The 19,646-nt window shown below is 42.4% G+C and overlaps 1 protein-coding gene across 1 annotated transcript in view; it reads left to right on the plus strand.

Annotated features, from left to right (window-relative positions):
- Nucleotides 1-19,646, plus strand: part of XAB2 (XPA binding protein 2) — a 34,673-nt gene that overhangs the window by 353 nt on the left and 14,674 nt on the right. Inside the window, exons 2-6 of the mRNA XM_079771802.1 lie at nt 4,158-4,306; nt 4,587-4,710; nt 4,937-5,134; nt 5,657-5,791; nt 5,876-6,040. Of these exons, the coding sequence (XP_079627928.1) occupies nt 4,158-4,306; nt 4,587-4,710; nt 4,937-5,134; nt 5,657-5,791; nt 5,876-6,040 (771 nt within the window). The remainder of the gene's footprint in view (nt 1-4,157; nt 4,307-4,586; nt 4,711-4,936; nt 5,135-5,656; nt 5,792-5,875; nt 6,041-19,646) is intronic.

Consider the following 19,646-nt stretch of genomic DNA (forward strand, 5'->3'; position numbering starts at 1 on the left):
TCTTGAGAGGTCTGGTGTTTGAAGTAAAGGCACCAAACCAGGTGACCGGGCTCTGGTTTCTGTGCTAAGACTTGGTGTTCTGGGTAACGGTCCTGAGCGTGACAGTATCTGGGAGAAGGGCTTGGTGTGTGGCTTAGGAGAACCCTGGAGTCAGAAGTAAAGAGCTGCTGGTGTGGAGCAGGTCAGGCGATGGCCAATGGGACCCAGAAGAGCCAAAGAGAGATAAGAGAACAGTTACCTGTCAGATGTCAGATGGTCTGGGAGGTGATTGGGCACCAGGTAGTCTAGAGTATGGGTGCCGGGCAGGTCTGGTTATCTGGATAATGAGTCCTTCAGGGGGTAGTAAGAGGGGCATTGGAGGTCTGGTGTGTGTCCAGGTATTGATACACAGGGAACTGATGTCTATCCAGGCAGTGGCACAGGACTGGCAAGTTCAAAAGGTCAAGTTCCCAGAATAGTTAAAAGAATAGAATGTTTCCTCATGTCTCAACCTACTTGATTTTAGTAATTTAGCAGCTTGATTATAGTGACTCCAACTTTATTTACTTTTTTTCTTGTTTGGGGGATGTTCTTTTCTTTCTTTTTTTATCAATCCCCCTACCTCTCTGCTTTGGCAACTATCAGCTTGTGTGTGTGTGTGTGTGTGTGTGTGTGTGTGTTTTATCTGCTTGTTCTTTATATCTATGGTCTATATCCTGTTTTGTTTATTCTTTTTTTTAAAATTCCACACATAAGTGAGATTATACAGTATTTATCTTTCTCTGACTTATTTCACTTAGCATAATACCTTCTAGGTCCATCCATGTTGTCACAAATATCAAGATTTTATTCTCTTTTGTTGCTGAATAATATTCAACTGTATATATGTGTACCACATCTTTATCCGTTCATCTATCTATTAACACCTAGGTTGCTTCCATATCTTGGCTTTTGTAAATAATGCTACAGTGAACGTATAGGCGCATATATTTTTTCAAATTTGGTTTTGTTTTCTTCAGATAAATACCGGAGGTGGTCATAGGTAGTTCTCTTTTTAATTTTTTGAGACTTTCATACTGTTTTCCATATTGGCTGTGCCCTTGCACCAAGAGTGTGCAAGGGTTCCCTTTTCTCCACATCCTCACCAGGCCTTATTTGTTGATTTATTGTTGTTGTTAATCCTTACCTGAGGATATTTTTTGATTGATTTTTTAGAGAGAGTGGGATGGAGGAGGAGAAGGAGAAGGAGAAGGAGAAGGGGGGGAGAAGGAGAAGGAGAAGGAGAAGGGGGGGGGGAGAGAGAGAGAGAGAGAGAGAGAGAGAGAGAGAGAGAGAGAGAGAGAAAGAGAGAGAGAGAGAAACATCGATGTGAGAGAGACACAGCAATTGGTTGCCTCCTGAATGGGCCCCGATGAGGACCGGGGATTGAGCCTGCAACTGAGGCACATGCCCTTGACCAGAATCGAACCTGGGACCCTTCAGTCTGAGGGTTGACACTCTATCCACTGAGCCAAACCGGCTAGGGCAATTTGTTGATTTTTTTATGGTAGTCATTCTGACAAGAGAGATGTGATATCTCATTGTGGTTTTGATATGCATTTCCCTGATAATTAGTGATGCTGAGCATTTTTTCATGTCTATTGGCCTCTTTTTAAAAATTTTTATTGTTGAGAATATTACAAATGTCCCCCATTTCTCCTCCTTTGTCCTCCTCCACCTAGCTCCTGCCCCACCCCAGGCCTTTACCTCACTATTGTCTGTGCCCATGGGCTATGCATACATGCATATAAGTTCTTTAGTTAACCTTCTCCCTCCACCCCCCCACCCCTTCCCTCTGAGTTCTGTCAGTCTGTTCCATGCTTCCATGTCTCTGGACCTATTTTGTTCCTTAGATTACACATATAAGTGAGATCATGTGATATTTATGTGATATTTGTCTTTCTCCAACTGACTTATTTTACTTAGCATAATAGTCTCCAGGTTTCTCCATACTGTCTCAAAGGGTAAGAGAGCCTTCTTCTTCTTCTTCTTCTTCTTCTTCTTCTTTTTTACAGCTGCATAGTATTCCACAGCTTTTTTACCCACTCATCTACTGATGGGCACTTGGGCTGTTTCCAGATCTTAGCTATCCTCCTATTTAATAAAGAGGTAATATGCAAATGGTTGTTACTCCATGATGCAGAACGACCCATCACCAGGAGGGCGGGGCAGCGAGCTACAAACGGGGGAGAGCTACAGGAAGGCGGGGCAGCAAGCTACCTGCAGCTGAGAGCTACTGAGGCAAGCGGCAGCGAACTACTCGTGCATGGATTAGTGCACAGGGCCACTAGTTGTAAATAACGCTGCTGTGAACATAAAGGTGCATATATTCTATCTGATTGGTGTTTCAGGTTGTATGTTCTCTTTGAAGAAATGTCTGTTTATGTCCTCTGCACATTTTAAAAATTGGATTGCTTGTGGGTTTCTTTGTGTTCAGTTGTATGAGTTCCTATTGGATGTTCATGCATTAGTTGATGTATCATTTGCAAATATCTTCTCCCATTCAGTATGTTGTCTTTTTGTGTTGTTGATGGTTCCCTTTGCTATGCAAAAACTTTAAATTGATTTCAGAGAGGAAGGGAGAAAGAAACATCAATGATGAGAGAGAATTATTGATTGGCTGCCTCCTGCACGTCCCCCACTGGAGATGGAGCCCGCAACCCGAGACACCCCCCCCCCCCCCAGTCGGCAGGCCGACGCTCTATCCACTGAGCCAAACCAGCTAGGGCTGCAGAAAGTTTTTAGTTTGATGTAGTTCCATTTATTTTTGTTGTTGTTGCTTGGCCCGAGGAAACATCCAAAAAGATATTAAGACTGATGTCAAAGAGTTTACTGCCTATGTTTTCTTCTAGAAGTTTTATGGTTTCATGCCTTACATTTAAGGTTTAATCTGTTTTGAGTTTCTTTTTGTATATGGGGTGAGAAAGTGGCCCAGTTTCACCTGGCCAGGGTGGCGCATTCACTAAGAGGTCTCTGGGATTCGATTCCTGGTCAGGGCACATGTAGGCACATGCAGGCCTGATCCCCAGTAGGTGGCGTGCAGGGAGCAGCCAATGGATGGATGTTTGTCTCTCATTGATGTTTCTGTTTTCTATTTTCCCCCCCTCTAAAATCAATAAAAACATATTTAAGAAAAGAAAGTGGTCCAGTTTCAGTTTTTTTGCATTTATCTGTCCAGTTTTCCCAGCACCAGTTATTGAAGGGATTTGTCTCAAGGTTGTTGATTTCCTCTTTGATCCATTCATTGTTTAGTAGCATGCATATTTATGTGCTTTTCAATGTTCTTCCTGTCGTTGATTTCTAGTTTCATGAAGTTGTAGTCTGAAAAGACACTTGATGTTATTTCAGTCTTTTTTCAGTTATTGAGGTTTGTTTTGTCACCTAATGTGTGATTTATTTCACTATTTCTTCACTTTCTTCCCCAGTGTCTAGGGCTAAAAGCTGTGTGTCTGGTCCTTACCTGTCTTCTGAGTAAAGGTCTAGCTTCCAAGTTCTGGGGCACAGCTGAGCTAGACTCTGGCTAGTGGGAGCCTGAAGAAGTGCCAAAGACCTGGTGTCTAGGGCAATGATGTGCAACCTTTTGAGCTCGGTGTGTCAAACTTCGCCAAAAAACTGAGCATAACTCGGGTAGTGTGTCACTTTGAGGAAAAAACATTATTTCGCAAATGTTTCATCCTCGGCATGCGGCCGCCTCAGCGGCCACGTGTCATCAGAAATGGCTACGCGTGTCAGTGCTGACACGCGTGTCATAGGTTCGCCATCACTGGCTAGGGAAAGGCATGAGGAGATAAAGCTTACTGTCCAGGGCAGAGGGCTGGTGTTGGACAAGACAGCGTAAGGAGTCTGGTATCCGGGCCAGAGAGTGGGTAACTTCATTTGGAAGACCAAAAAAGTGAAGTCTGGGTGACAGTCTATATGTGGCCTGGAATCCTATGACTGAGGAGTCTGATGATCTGGGTTATATTGTGGCAGTAGAATTCTGAAGGCTAAGTCTGGACCAGAGTCCTATTTGGGCATCTGGGACCTGGCTCTGAGGGTGGGCACCAAGATCTGGGTAAGGGTCTGGAGTTTGGAGTGGATGGTGCTGTGCTGAGGTTCTGATGGTAATTCTTCCTTCTCCCCATTACCTGTCCTGTCAGGATGAAGAAGACCTCCCCTATGAGGAGGAAATTATGCGGAACCAGTTTTCTGTCAAATGCTGGCTCCGCTACATTGAGTTCAAGCAGGGGGCCCCGAAGCCCAGGCTCAATCAGTTGTACGAGCGAGCGCTGAAGTTGCTGCCCTGCAGGTGAGAACGGCTTCAGCTGCCCTACCTACCCCAACCTCAACCCCACCAGTCCAGTTGTAACAGAGCTGGCCAGTAGGTCCCAAGTGGTTGCTATGTGTTCCGTCACTGAGTGTATATCTTCTGATGGGTCAGCACGCCCTCCCTTATATCCCAGCCCATCCCCCCAATGCTGATACTTGTCACTGCTCCCAGGTTCTTTCTCCCAGCAGTTGCCTTATGGGGTAGGGTGAAGGATTCTGGTGCTCCATGAAGCTGACCAACCAATGTCTGCCTCCTCCAGCTACAAACTCTGGTACCGCTACCTGAAGGCACGCAGGGCACAGGTGAAGCATCGCTGTGTGACTGATCCTGCCTATGAAGATGTCAACAACTGCCACGAGAGGGCCTTTGTTTTCATGCACAAGGTTGGAGGCGGGGGGGAACTGGGCCAGGGGATGAGTAGGGAGGTGGATGAAGCAGGAGGGTTGGAGTCCTGTTGCCTTTGTGCACTTGAGGTTGAGCTAGACTTAGTCCCGGAGGGATAGCGTTCTGGGTCCTGCTGCATTTTGGCTTGACCATAGGACGTCTGGTGTTTTTGTAGCCATGCTATAGGGCCAGCAACTCAGACCCTGCCTCTCCTCATGCTTCTAGATGCCACGTCTATGGCTAGATTACTGTCAGTTCTTGGTGGACCAAGGCCGCATCACTCACACGCGCCGCACTTTCGACCGTGCCCTCCGGGCGCTGCCCATCACACAGCACTCTCGTATTTGGCCTCTGTACTTGCGCTTCCTGCGCTCACACCCTCTACCTGAGACAGCCGTGCGGGGCTACCGGCGCTTCCTCAAGGTAAGCCCATGGAGGGGTGAGGTGAGGTCAGCCTCAGGCAGATGGGCCAGGTCCCCAGGTCAGGAGTTTCCCACTGGCTCACTGGGACACTAGTCCCATGCAGGATGTCACTTAACAGATATAAATGAGAAAAAGGCTCCTTGAGAAAGGCAGGCTTTTGTTTGTAGTTTATTTGTTTATTCTTTAAAGAGTTTAGGGTAGTGTGACTAAGACAGTCCCTGCCTGTAGGGAGCTGTTAGTCTAACTGGGTAGACAGATTCACATGAGCTGACCATATTGAAAACCAGAGTAAAACTGCAGCCGTGGGAGACATACAGCTATGGAAATGTGTAACAGGCAGTGTGGAGGTCAAGGTGCAAACCGTGGGGCTGAGACTAGACTACTAGGGCCTAGCGTGGCTAGGTGTGGCCAGGACAGTGGTAGTAGGCTAACGGGTGGCTCAGAGCCATTGAGTGGGGAGGTAGGCACAGCATTGGGGCTCTGTGGCCCCACTGACTGCTGACATGGTTCGTGGGTGCTCAGCTGAGCCCCGAGAGCGCAGAGGAATACATCGAGTACCTCAAGTCAAGTGACCGGCTGGACGAGGCTGCACAGCGCCTGGCCACTGTGGTGAATGATGAGCGCTTCGTCTCCAAGGCTGGCAAGTCCAACTACCAGGTGGGCCTATGGGGAGACGGGGGCCAGGTTGGAGGGCTTACCCGCCCAGGGACTAAGGCTGAGATTCCTTCCTGGACCCTGCAGCTGTGGCACGAGCTCTGTGACCTCATCTCCCAGAACCCGGACAAGGTGCAGTCGCTCAACGTGGACGCCATCATCCGAGGGGGCCTTACCCGCTTCACAGACCAGCTGGGCAAGCTCTGGTGTTCACTGGCCGACTACTACATCCGCAGTGGCCATTTTGAGAAGGTGCGTGGGTACACTGGGTGCAGGGCAGAGTCTCCCACCAAAGCACAGTACTCAGGCCACATGTGGACATGGCGTGAGCAGGAAACACCTGCAGGTGTGGGTGTGCCAGCGCGCGCACATGTACACCTCATGCACATGTTTATCTTGCCGAAGGCCTGCTGGAGTCAGCCAGGCCTGGGTTCTCCATGGCTGTGTGGCCCTGGATCCCCTAAGCCTCAATTTGAAAAATTGAATTGAGTAACAGTCATATCCTCACCTGTGGGGAATCAGGTGCCGGGCAGGTGCCTGACTTGCTGATCACTCCCCACTCCCGAGATGTTGGTGTTGTTAACCTAAAGATAAAAGGCAAAAGTGAGAGGCAGCAAGCATTTGTTTGAGATTTAAAAGAATAGCTATTCGGGAAGCACTGATTCAGGCAAAATTCCAAACAGTATTTTGACTAGGAGTGAAGGCAAGGGGTATTTTTGAGTAAAGGATGCGGAATAACTATGTCAGTAGATGAGAGTAATATCTATAGGGGTGAATAAGCTAACATAGTGGTGCTAATTCTAAAGAATGTTTTTAATATTCAGTCTGGTAGTCATCATATCTTCTCTCTTATCTTTGCAAACAGTTGTTTAGGAAACAAGTTGCTTTAGGCCCAGTCCATAGGTTATTTGCCATGTTTTAACCTTCCAAAGGTTTGAGGAGTAAAATGTGCATGTCAGTCCCTCTGGGATGGCAGTTCCAACTCCATTTTAAATTGGCTCAGTTTATATTATTTTTGACATTTTCTTCCTTTAGATTGAGATCTTTCCTTGAAAGCATTGCTGATCAGTTGCTGGAAAACAGTACTGATCAGTTATTAAAAGCACCATTGGTCCCTCATTGCTGAGAAGGCTCATTTTCTTTCTTTTTTTAAATATATTTTATTGATTTTTTTACAGAGAGGAAAGGAGACGGATAGAGAGAAACATCGATGAGAGAGAAACATCGATCAGCTGCCTCCTGCACACCCCCTACTGGGGATGTGCCCACAAGCAAGGTACATGCCTTTGACCGGAATCGAACCTGGGACCTTTCAGTCTGCAGGCTGATGCCCTATCCACTGAGCCAAACCGGTTTTGGCCTTTTTTAATTTTTTTTTATTTTTAATATATTTTTATTGATTTCAGAGAGGAAGGAAGAGGTAGAGAGAGATAGAAAGATCCATGATGAGAGAGAATCATGGATCGGCTGCCTCCTGAAAGTCCCCCACTGGGGATCGAGCCTACAACCCGGGCATGTGCCCTTGACCAGAATCGAACCTGTGACCTTTCATTTTGCAGGCCGATGCTCTATCCACTGAGCAAAACCGGCTAGGGCAGAGAAGGCTCATTTTCAGTATGTCATGCCATGGTCAGTTCCTCATCACTAGGAAGGCTCTTGCTGGTATGCCATATGCCATATAGGTGGGAAATTCGGGGGTTTTTTTTAGGCGCCTTAGGGCACATGTGAGCAACAAGAGGAACAGAGGAAAGCTTTATCATCATGTTCCTCCACAGGCAAACTCTTTTGTAGTTTCTTGAGACTTCTCATATGAAGTCTCATAAACCTTAGTGCTCATTTCAAAATGTTGAGCAACTAGTATCTGAGTGGTATTTTTAAGACATTGAGCTATGCAAAACACAAGTTTATAACTGCAGAAATCTTCTATACTAATAAAAGGATAATATGCTAATTAGACTGGACGTCTTCTGGACATCCTTCCAGACAAAGCCACTGTGGCAGGGGCTGAGGCAGAGGCGGTTAGGGGTGATCAGGGGAGAGCAGTTAGGGGCAATCAGGCTAGCAGGGGAGAGCGGTTAGGGGAAATCAGGCAGGCAGGCAGGCAGGCAGGCAGTTGAGCGGTTAGGAGCCAGCGGTCCCAGATTGCGAGAGGGATGTCCGACTGCCGGTTTAGTCCCGATCCCAGACCAGCAGTCAGATATCCCCTTAGGGGGTCCCGGATTGGAGAGGGTGCAGGCCAGGCTGACGGGATACCCCCTCGCTGTCCCCCATGCACGAATTTCATGCACCGGGCCTCTAGTGTCTATAATAAATAAAAGGCTAAGTTCAAATTGAAGAATAGATCTGAACCAGGAGGAATGCTTGAGGGAAGTTAGCTAAGGTATTAAAGAACCAGGATGTGTCAGTGGTTAATCATTTGACTGTGTCCAGTGTCCAGATTTTATCTAGTTCCATCTCTGTTTCACCAAAGGTGTTTTATCCAAGTGTAACAAGAAGTATTAACACAGCAAACCTCATCTTGCTCAGCTAGAATATAGTCAAGCACAATTTTATCATCTAGTATAATTTGTGCAAGGGAATTTAAAAAGTTTTTCTCGTTGGCTATTGCTTTGGCGCTAGCTTCAGCAGTTTTCTCTAAGGTTTGTGATAAGTTTTAATTATGTATTTGTTAATTGCAGTACCTGCCCAAGGAAAAAGTTTTCTTCCAAATTTGGTACCTTCATTGGAATTGACATTCCCAGGCATTGAAATCCTTGACTATTTGTGCAACCAGTTGCACATTTTGGCCTGTGAAGTAGGTTGAGTTATCTTCCCAGGTAGAAATTAAGGGAAAAGGGAAAACATTAGCTACTTATATTGAGTGCTTGGCCTTGCATATTATTTGTGACATATTAAAGGAACTAGAAAGGAACTAAAGTAAGGGAAAAGAAAAAATGAAGGTGTGGTTTATGCTAAGAGTTTATAAATTTTAGAGGGATCCCGGTAGGGAGAAAAAGATAGATGTTTCAGTTCTGCTTACCAAAGGTAAAATTGACTAAATTGTTGTAGGTCATGGGTAGCTTTGGAGAAAAAAATTTTATATCTGGAAAACAAAGATTTAAAAAGCCCAGTAATATTTCATATAAAAAAAACATAAAAATTATGTTCATCCTCACTAGTTCATTCAGCCTCGTGCTATTAATTCCTGTTGATTTTTTTTAAATATAATTTTTAATTTCACAGAGAAAGGGAGAGGGAGAGAGAGATAGAAACATCAATGATGGGAGAGAATCATTGATTGGCTGCCTCCTGCACTCTCCCTACTGGGGATTGAGCCCACAACATGGGCACATGCCTTTGACCAGAATCAAACCTGGGACCCTTCAGTCCACAGGCTGATGCTCTGTCCATTGAACCAAACTGGCTAGGTCAGTTCCTATTGATCTTGATCTTTTTGTCAGCAGTTTTATGAATTCAGTTTTTCTTAGTGTTCTGCAAATCCTCACCCAGTTTAATGATACAATCTGGAAGTTTATCAGAAACCTGTATTTTATTTTATTTATTTATATTTATATTTTTTATTGTTTAAAATATTACATGTCTCCTTTTTCACCATTGACCTTCCCTTTTTCATAAACTTTCTGCAGCTTCCATACACCTTTCAGCTTTTGTCCTACTTTTATTCTTATTTTGAAACAAAATATGACAAAATTACTTTCTTTTTTTCTTCCTTTACCAAAAGAATAACAACAAAGAACCCATGTCCTTTATATCTTTCCTTATCCAAAAAACATCTATTTTCCTTTCCCTCAACAAAAGTGTATCTTCTTTCTTATACCTTCTTTTACGGAAAACATATGTCCTGCTTTCTATATGCAGTCATTTTTCTTTCATCTTTTTATTATTTTTTTAATATATATATATTTTTAATTGATTTTAGAGAGAGGAAGGGAGAGAGAGAGAGAGATAGAAGCATCAATGATGAGAGGGAAACATCTATCGGCTGCCTCCTGCACATCCTCTACTGGGGTTCAGCCTCCAAGTCGGGCATGTACCTTGACCAGGAATTGAACTGTGACCTCCTGGTTCATGGGTTAACGCTCAATCACTGAGCCACACCAGCTGGGCTCATCTTTATTTTTTAAAATAGTTTTGTAAAAAAAACACAAACCTTAGCTCTTTTACTAATCAGTTTATACAAGGGAACTTATATCGTAGTCTGTACCTTTAAAAAGTCTCTCTAGTTTTTTTCCTTCAGTCTCTGTAGGCAGTGTTTTGGCTAGCTCCTGGATATTTACAGTTGAAACACATGCTAACATTTACAACTTTAAGAGACTGGAAGGACAACTTTGAGACAGAAAGAATGTAAGTTTTCTAACATATTAAGACATCAGATTTTTTGGAATTTTACATAGGATATTTATGTTAATAACATCTACACAAATATAATCAAAGTTTTAGTTAGCATCATTTATTTGACGATGCTTCCCATGTAATTTAATATACCAAATAAGCCTAGTTGGTTTAATATTTCTTTTTTTAAAATTGATTTTTAGAGAAGGAGGAAAGGAGAGAGAGAGAGAAACATTGATGTGAGCAAGATAAATTGATATCCTCCTCTCACACATGCTCTGACTGGAGATCACCTTCCAATGCATGGGACGGTGCCCCACCAAGTAAACCACACCAGCCAGGGCAATATTTCTCTTTTATAAGGAGGGAGAGTGAGAGAGATATATCCTTTGAAATGTTCCAAAGTCCTTTTTTGGAAAATCTCACTTTCAGATCAAGAAAATAATTCTATTTAATTTTCGAATTTTGGGAAGTTTGTCAAACATATCAAAAGTTTTTGTTTTTTAGGTGTCGAAAGAACTTTTTTTTTTTAATTGAATTTATTGGGATGACATTGGTTTGCAAAACCATACAGGTTTCAAGTGTACAACTCAATAAAATATCATCTGTACACTGCATTGTGCACCAGTTGCTCCAAGGGAAGTCTCTTTCCGTCCCCATTTCCCCGCCTTTGCCCACCTCCACCTAGTCCCCACCCCCCTTTCCCTCTGGCTATCACCACACTGTTGTCTGAGTCTATGTGCTATGTGTATATATTTTCTGGCTAATCCCTTCACCTTCTTTCATCCAGTGCCACTCTCCCCTCCCCTTTTACAGCTGTCAGTCTGTTCCATGTACCCATGCCTCTGTTCTGTTCTGTTCGTCAGTTTATTTTGTTCATTAGATTCCACATCATATCAAAAGTCTTAAAACATAAAGAAAAAAAAAAACATTTGGGCAAATACAATCATAGGTAATTGTGTAAGGATACTTAATCATGGTGACAAAGATGACACAGGCAAATACAGAAAGTTAAATACTAGTAGTTGTAAGCAAAATTTAGTTCTCTTAGTACGAAGACTTTGTTTACTTAAACAGTTAAGATATGATGAAGAGCACAGGAAATCATTTTTTAAAATATATTTTTATTGATTTCAGAGAAGAAGGAAGAAGAGGGAGAGATAGAAACATCCATGATGAGAGAGATCTGATAGTTTCAATTTTAAAATTCAGCCATGAGACAGGTACAATAAAGGAAAAACCCACTAATTTGTAACAGTTGGAATAAATTTGTCCAGATCAGTAAGGCTTTTACTATTATCAGAGAAGAAATTTAAGATTTTTATTTGTCCTTGAGAAACAAGTTTTAGTGAGGCTGAGGGACAGGTGCTTATGTAAGGGGATCTTTTCAGTCAATTGTGGTTTTTTAAAAATATTTTTTATTGATTTCAGAGTGGAAAGAGGGAGAGAGAAACATCAATGATGAGAATGAATCATTGATCAGCTGCCTCCTGCATGCCCCCTACTGGGGATCGAGCCCGTAACCCAGGCATGTGTCCTCGACTGGAATTGAACCCAGGACCTTTCAGTCCAAAGGCCGATGCTCTATCCACTGAGCCTAACTGGCTAGGGCTCAATTGTGTTTTTAAAAGGCTCAATTGTGTTTTTAAAAGGCTTTTTGCACTTGGCCCCTGTGGCTTAACAGTTGAGCATTGACCTGTGAACCAGGAGGTCACCAGGTCAGTTCCCAGTCTAGGAACATGCCAAGGTTTTGGGCTTGATCCCCCAGTAGGGGGCATGCAGGAAGTAGCCCATCAATGATTCTCATCATTGAGGTTTCTAACTCTCCCTTTTCCTTCCTCTCTGAAATCAATACAAATACTAGTATATTTAAAAAAAATTTTTTTAGGCTTTTTTGCTCCCATTTCCTTATTTTCAGGCTGTTGTGAGCTGTGTTTAGATTTCTTTTTTTTTTCTTTTTCCCCCCAAAGAATGTAACTTTATTATTATTTTTTAATTTAATAAATCTTTATTGTTCAGACTATTACAGTTGTTTCTCCTTTTTCCCCCCATAGATCCCCTCCACCCAATTCCCACCCTATCCTCTGCCCTTACCTCCCCTCCACTGTCCTCATCCATAGGTGTATGATTTTTGTCCAGTCTCTTCCTGCCCCCCCATTCCCTTTTCCCCCTGAGAATTATCAGTCCACTCCCTTTCTATGCCCCTGATTCAATTATATTCACCAGTTTATTCTGTTCATCAGATTTTTAATTCACTTGATTTTTAGGTTCACTTGTTTATAGATATGTATTTGTTGTTCATAATTTTTATCTTTACTTTTTTCTTCTTCCTCTTCTTAAAGAATACCTTTCAGCATTTCATATAATACTGGTTTGGTGGTGATGAACTCCTTTAGCTTTTTCTTATCTGTGAAGCTCTTTATCTGACCTTCAATTCTGAATGATAACTTTGCTGGGTAGAGTAATCTTGGTTGTAGGTTCTTGCTATTCATCACTTTGAATATTTCTTGCCATTCCCGTCTGGCCTGCATAGTTTCTGTTGAGAAATCAGCTGACAATCGTATGGGTGCTCCCTTGTAGGTAACTGTTTTTCTCTTGCTGCTTTTAATATTCTCTCTTTGTCTTTTGCTCTTGGCATTTTAATTATGATGTGATGTGTCTTGGTGTGGTCCTCTTTGGATTCATTTTGTTTGGGGTTCTGTGCGCTTCCTGGACTTGTAAGTCTATTTCTTTCACCAGGTGGGGGAATTTTTCTGTCATTATTTCTTCAAATAGGTTTTCAGTATCTTGCTCTCTCTCTTCTGACATCCCCATAATTCTGATGTTGGTATGCTTGAAGTTGTCCCAGAGGCTTCCTACACTATCTTCATCTTTTTGGATTCTTTTTTCTTTTTTCTTTCCTGGTTGAGTGTTTTTTGCTTCTTTGTATTTCAAATCTTTGACTTTATTCTTGCGTTCCTCTAGTCTGCTGTTGGGTCACTGTATAATATTTTTTATTTCAGTCAGTGTATGTTTAATTTCTAGTTGGTCCTTTTCCATATCCTCGAGGGTCTCGCTAAATTTATCGGCCTTTTCTAGGAAATTCTTGAAAAACCTTATAACCATGGTTTTGAATTCTATATCCAGTCATTTGTTTTCCTCCATTTCTTTCATTTGTGATCTGTTTCTTTGTCTCTGCATTTTCGCTACTTCCCTGAGTTGGTAGGGTAGCTTTGTGTGCTAGGTTTCCTATATGGCCCAGTGGGTCGGCCTCCCCAGTTACCTGAAGTGGACACTCTTGGTGCACCCCTTTGTGGACTGTGTGTACAGCCTTCTTGTAGTTAAGTCTTGATTGTTGTTGGTATCACTGGGAGGAATTGACCTCCAGGCCAATCGGCTGTGAGGACCCGCTGTGTCTATAATGGAAGACCTTTTGTGCTGGAGACAGCCTTATAGGACCAGACTTGCAAAATTGCAAAAGCCTCTGTGCTCAGCTTGGATGGGGCGGAGTCTCAGGGCTGAGCAGACAGTCTTGGCTTCCCGTCAACCCTGTCCTTGCGCGCGCGCCTCCAGACCTTTGTCTTCTGCGGCTCCCCTGAGTTTCCGCCTGACAGTCCAGATTCCCCCAATAGGAGCGTGGGTCCCCAGGGGTTCGCCCGGAACTGGGATTCAGTGCAGTTGGAACTGGGGTTCAGTGCAGTCAGGACCTTCCGACTCCCTTCCACTAGGTAAAGCCAGTGGCAACCTCCGCAGTCAGTCTTGTGCGTGCACGCACCTCCAGACCCCTGCCCACTGCGGCTCCCCCGAGTCTCCGAGTCTCTGTGTGCCTTTCTCTCTACCTGACAGTCCAGACTCTCCCCGTATGAGCCTGGGTCCATGGGATTTCGCCCGGAACTGGGGTTCAGTGCAGTCGGAACTGGGGTTCAGTGCAGTCAGGGGCTTTCTTCCCCCTCCCGCCAGAGAAAGCCAGCCAGGCACTCAGCTGCCCTTCCTCTCTGCGCAGGTCTCTGTACCTCAGCCCTTTGCAGCTCCTCTGATTCTCCGTGAGCTTTCCTCTTTCCTTCTAGTTGTAGAATTTCCACTCAGCCAGCTTTCCTGTAGTTCTGGATGATGTCCGTTCTGTCTTTTAGTTGTAGTTTTGAAATTGTTGTGCGAGGCAGCAGTTTAGGTTCTTACCTATGCCGCCATCTTGGTTTCTCTCTAGATTTCTGATTATTGGCAGGATAAGTGCCTGAAAAGGCTTAAAAAATCATTATTAAACTTTTAATTCTGCTAAATTTCTAATCATAGAGTTATTAAACACTTTGAAATATCTTGTTAGGTTTCAGACGGGACAAATAAATTTTAAAGCACCTACTCAGATGACTCAGGATCCTGTTAGAGCTTTTTTTTTTCTTAATTTTGTCATTTCTAAAAATGAATTAATTTTTTTTAAATATATTTTATTGATTTTTTACAGAGAGGAAGGGAGAGGGATAGAGAGCTAGAAACATCGATGAGAGAGAATCATCGACCAGCTGCCTCCTGCACACCCCCTACCAGGGATGTGCCCGCAGCCAATGTACATGCCCTTGACCGGAATCGAACCTGGGACCTTTCAGTCCGCAGACCGACGCTCTATCCATTGAGCCAAACCAGTTTCGGCGAATTAATTTTTTTTATTTCAACCATTCCCTGACCACCCCCCTTCCCTTTGGCAACTGTCAGTTTGTTCTTTATATTGTGCGTCTGTATCTGTTTTGTTTATTCATGTTTGGTGTTTTTTGATCCTATACATAAATGAGATCATATGGTGTTTGTCTGACTTTTTTTATTTAGCATAATACCTTCTAGGTCTGTCACAAATATCAAGATTTCATTCTCTTATTGCTGAATAATATTCAACTATGTGTGTGTGTGTCACATCTTTTTATTCATCTATCAATTAACACCTAGGCTGCTTCCCTATCTCGGCTATTGTAAATAATGCTACAATGAACACACAGGAGTATATATCTTTTCAAATTTGTTTTTGTTTTCTTTAGATAAATACCCATTCATAAGATAGTTCTGTTTTTAATTTTTGAGGAACTTCCATACTGTTTTTCATATTGGCTGTACCAATTTATAGTCCCACCAAGAGTGCGCGAGGGTTCCGTTTTCTCCACATTTTCACCAGTACTTGGTATTTGTTGATTTTTTTGATGATAGTCATTCTGATAAGAGTAAGGTGATATCTCATTGTAGTTTGATTTGTGTTTCCCTGATGAGTAGTGATACTGAGCTTTTTTTTTTTTTTTTTTCGTGTCTTGGTCATCTGTAGGTCCTCTTTGAAGAAATGTGTATTTAGGTCCACATTTTTAATTTTTATTTATTTACTAATTATTTTTTTATCCTCACCCAAGAATATGTTTATTGATTTCTTAGAGACAGAGGAGGGGAGGGAGAGAGAAACATTGATTGGTTGCCTCTCCCACGAGTCCCAAATGGGGATCTAACGTGAAACCTAGCTATGTGCCCTGACCTGGGATTGAACCTGCCACCTTTTGGTGTATGGGATGATGCTCCAACCAACTGAGCCCAGCCAAGCCCTCTGCACATTTTTTAATTGGGTTGTTTGTTTTTTTGGTGTTACATTATATGAGTTCCTTATATATACAGTATATACATTGCATAATAATGTGTTATTGGATGTATCATTTGCAAATATCTTCTCCCATTCAGTATGTTATCTTTTTGTGTTGTTGATGGTTGCGAAAACTTTTAGTTTGATGTAGTCCTATTTATTTTTATTGTTGTTGCCCTTGCCCGAGGAGATATATCCAAAAAGACATTAAGACTGAAAAAGAGCCCTAGCCAGTTTGGCGCAGTGGATAGAGCGTCGGCCTGCGGACTGAAGGGCCCCGGGTTTGATTCCGGTCAAGGGCACATGCCTGGGTTGCGGGCTCAATCCCCAGGAGGGGGCGTCCAGGAGGCAGCCCATCAGTGATTCTCTCTCTATGTTTCTATCTCTCTCTCCCTCTCCCTCTCCCTCTCTGAAATCAATGAAAATTTATTTTTTTAAAAAGATAATTATTCAAAAAAAAAAAAAAAAGACTGAAAAAGTTTATTGGCCTATGTTCTCTTCTAGGAGTTTTATAGTTTCATATCTCACATTTAATGGTTTAATCTGTATTGAGTTTATTTTTGTATATGGTGTGAGAACGTTGTCCAGTTTTACTTTTTTGCATGTATCTGTCCAGTTTTCCCAGCACCAATTGTTGAAGGGCTTTGTCTCAAGGTTGTTGATTTCCTCTTTTAAAAAAAAATGTTTTTAATGATTTTTAGAGAGAAAAGAAGGGAGAGAGAGAGAGAGAAAGATCAAGGTAAGAGAGAAACATTGAGCTGTTGCCTCCCACATGCACCCCTACCCAGGATCCTACAACTTGAGCATGTGCCCTGACTGGAATTAAACCCATGACCTTTTGATGCACAGAACGAGGCTCAGGGAGCTGAGTCATACCAGCCAGGGCTTTATTTCCTCTTTGATCCATTTGTTGTTTAGTAGCATGTTGTTTTTTCTCCACATATTTGTGTGCTTTCCAATGTTCTTCCTGTAGTTGATTTCTAATGTTTTGAGATTATGGTCTGAAAAGACATTTGGCATGATTTCAATATTTTGTAAGTTATTGAGACTGGTTTTGTGGCTTAATGTGTGATTTATTTCACTTTACCCATTGTATATCCTTGCCTCCTTTCCCATAAATTAATGATCATATAAGTGATGATTTGCTTGTGGGCTCTCTGCTAGTATATATCTGCTTTTATACTAGTACCATACTGTTTTAATTATTGTAGCTTTGTTTCAAATCAGGGAGTATATATACCTCCCACTTTGTTCTTTCTCAAGGTTTCTTTGGCTATTTAGTGTCTTGTAGTTCCATATAAATTTTAGGATTAGTTCTAGTTTTTAGAAGAATACCATTGGTATTTTAACAGCTATTGCTTTGAATCTGTATATTGCTTTAGATAGTAAGGACATTTTAACAACATTAATCCTTCCAGTCCATAAGCATGGTATATCCTTCTATTTATTTGTGTCTTCTTCAATTTCTTTCTTCAATGTCCTATAGTTTTCAGAGTACACCTCTTTGTTAAATTTATTCCTAGGTATTTTATTATTTTTGATGCAACTGTAACTGGGAGTGTTTTCTTAATTCTTTATGGTGGAGTCTTTTTTATGTATAGTATCATATCAACAGCAAATAGTGAGAGTTTTACTTTTTTCCTATCTGATGCCTTTTCTTTCTTTCTTTTATTTATTTATTTTTTTGGTCTGATTGCTGTGGCTAGGACTTTAAATGCCATGTTGAATAGACGGGTGATAGTGGGCATCCTTGTCTTGTTCCTAACCGTAGAGGAAAAGCTTTCAGCTTTTCATCATTGAATATGATATTAGCTGTGGGTTTGTCATATATGCCCTTTGTTATGTTGAGGTATGTTCCTTTTACACCCACTTATAGAGAGTTTTCATCATAAAGGGATGTTGAGTTTTATCAAATGCTTTTTCTGTGCCTATTGAAATGATCATGTGATATTTATCCTTTATTTTGTTAATGTGATGTATCACGTTGATTGATTTACAGATTTTAAACCATCTTTCCATCCCTGGGATAAATCCTACTTAGTCATGGTGTATATTCCTTTTAATGTATTTTTCAATCTGGTTTGCTAATACTTTGTTGAGAATATTTGCATCTGTGTTCATCAAGGTTTATTGGTCTGTAATTTTCTTTTTTTGTAATATTTTTGTCTGGTTTTGGTATCAGAGCAATGCTGGCTTTGTAGAATGAGTTTGTTTGCAAATGTTCCTCCCTCTTTAATTTTTTGAAATAGTTTAAGGAGGATAGGTATTAATTCTTGTTTAATGTTTGATAGAATTCACCTGTAAAGCCATCTGATTCCGCACTTTATTTGTTGGGAGTTTTTTATTATTGCTTCGATTTCATTGCTAGTAATCGGTCTGTGTAGATTTTCTATCTCTTCCTGGATCAGTCTTGGAAGATTATATACTTCTAAAAATTTATCCATTTCTTCTAGATTGTTGAATTTGTTTAAATTTAACTGATTGTAGTACTCTAACAATTCTTTGTATTTATGTTGTAACTTCTCTTTCATTTGTGGTTTTATTTATTTGGGCTCTCTATTTTTTGAAGAGTTTAAGGGATTTTCAATTTTGTTTATCTTTTTAAAGAATCAGCTCTTAGTTTAATTTATCTTTCCTATTGGTTTTTTTAAAATCTAATTATTTCTTTACTCCTGCTTACTTTGAGTTTTGTTCTTTATATATATATATCCTATCTAATAATAGACAAATATGCAAATTGACCATACCTCTGACACACCCACAAGCCACGCCCACCATCCAATCAGAGCGAGCATGCAAATTAACCCAAACCAAGATGGCTACAGCCACAGAGAGCAAGGTTTCCTAGGTAACAGAGGAAGCCAAGCTTTCCACCTGCCCTGGCCAGGCCTAAGCCTCCACTCAAGCTACAAAGTTTCAATTATAGAAGGTAAACAAATTCAAACAAATAGCGGCAGAATGGAGCTTGAGAGAACAGGCCAGGGTTGCTGCTGGCAACAGGGGAAGCAAAGCTTTCCGCACACCCTGGCCGGGCCCACCTGCTTAAGGCAACAAAGTTTCAATTATAACCCCAACACAAATGGCTGGGGCCTCGGAGGGAGCCCCAGGCTTGGCTCTGCTCCAGGCTACAAAGTTTCAATTGTAGAAGGAACATAAATTCCAGATACCAGGGCCTCACCCTTGCGTTGCCAGGGGGTGTGGCCGGCCTGCAAACCACCACAGGCCCCTCGCTCAGGCCGCCCCATGCCCCAAGGGAACCCCACCCTGATCAGGGACACCCTTCAGGGCAAACCAGCTGGCCCCCACCCCTGTACCAGGCCTCTATCCTATCTAATAAAAGAGATCTAATACAGATTGATCATCACTGCAACACACAATATCGCTGCCCCCATGTGGTCAAAGATCCTGCCCCCATGTGGATACAAGATGGCCAGCAGGAGAGGGCATTTGGGAGGCACCCGGCCTGCAAGGGAGGGCAGTTGAGAGGGACCAAGCCTGCAAGGAGGGCAGTTGGAGGTGATCAACCCTGTAGGAGAGGGCAGTTAGGGGTGACCAGGCCGGCAGAGGAGGGAAGTTGGGGGCAAACAGGCTGGCAACAGAGTGGTTAGGGGGTGATCAGGCTGGCAGGCAGAAGCGGTTAGGGGCAATCAGGAAGGCAGGCAGGCAAGCAGTTGGGAGCCAGCAGTCCTGGATTGTGAGAGGGATGTCCGACTGCCCGTTTACTTAAACATCCCTTGAGGGGTCCCATATTGGTGAGGGTACAGGCTGGGCTGAGGGACAACCCCCTCCGTGCACGAATTTCGTGCACCGGGCCTCTAGTGTGTGTGTGTGTGTGTGTGTGTGTATATGTATGTGTATATATGTATGTGTGTATATATATATATATATATATATATATATATATATATATATATATATATATAATTGATTTTAGAGAGGAAG

This window comes from Cnephaeus nilssonii, assembly GCF_951640355.1.
Source record: "Cnephaeus nilssonii genome assembly, chromosome: 5".
Classification (NCBI taxonomy): domain Eukaryota; kingdom Metazoa; phylum Chordata; class Mammalia; order Chiroptera; family Vespertilionidae; genus Cnephaeus; species Cnephaeus nilssonii.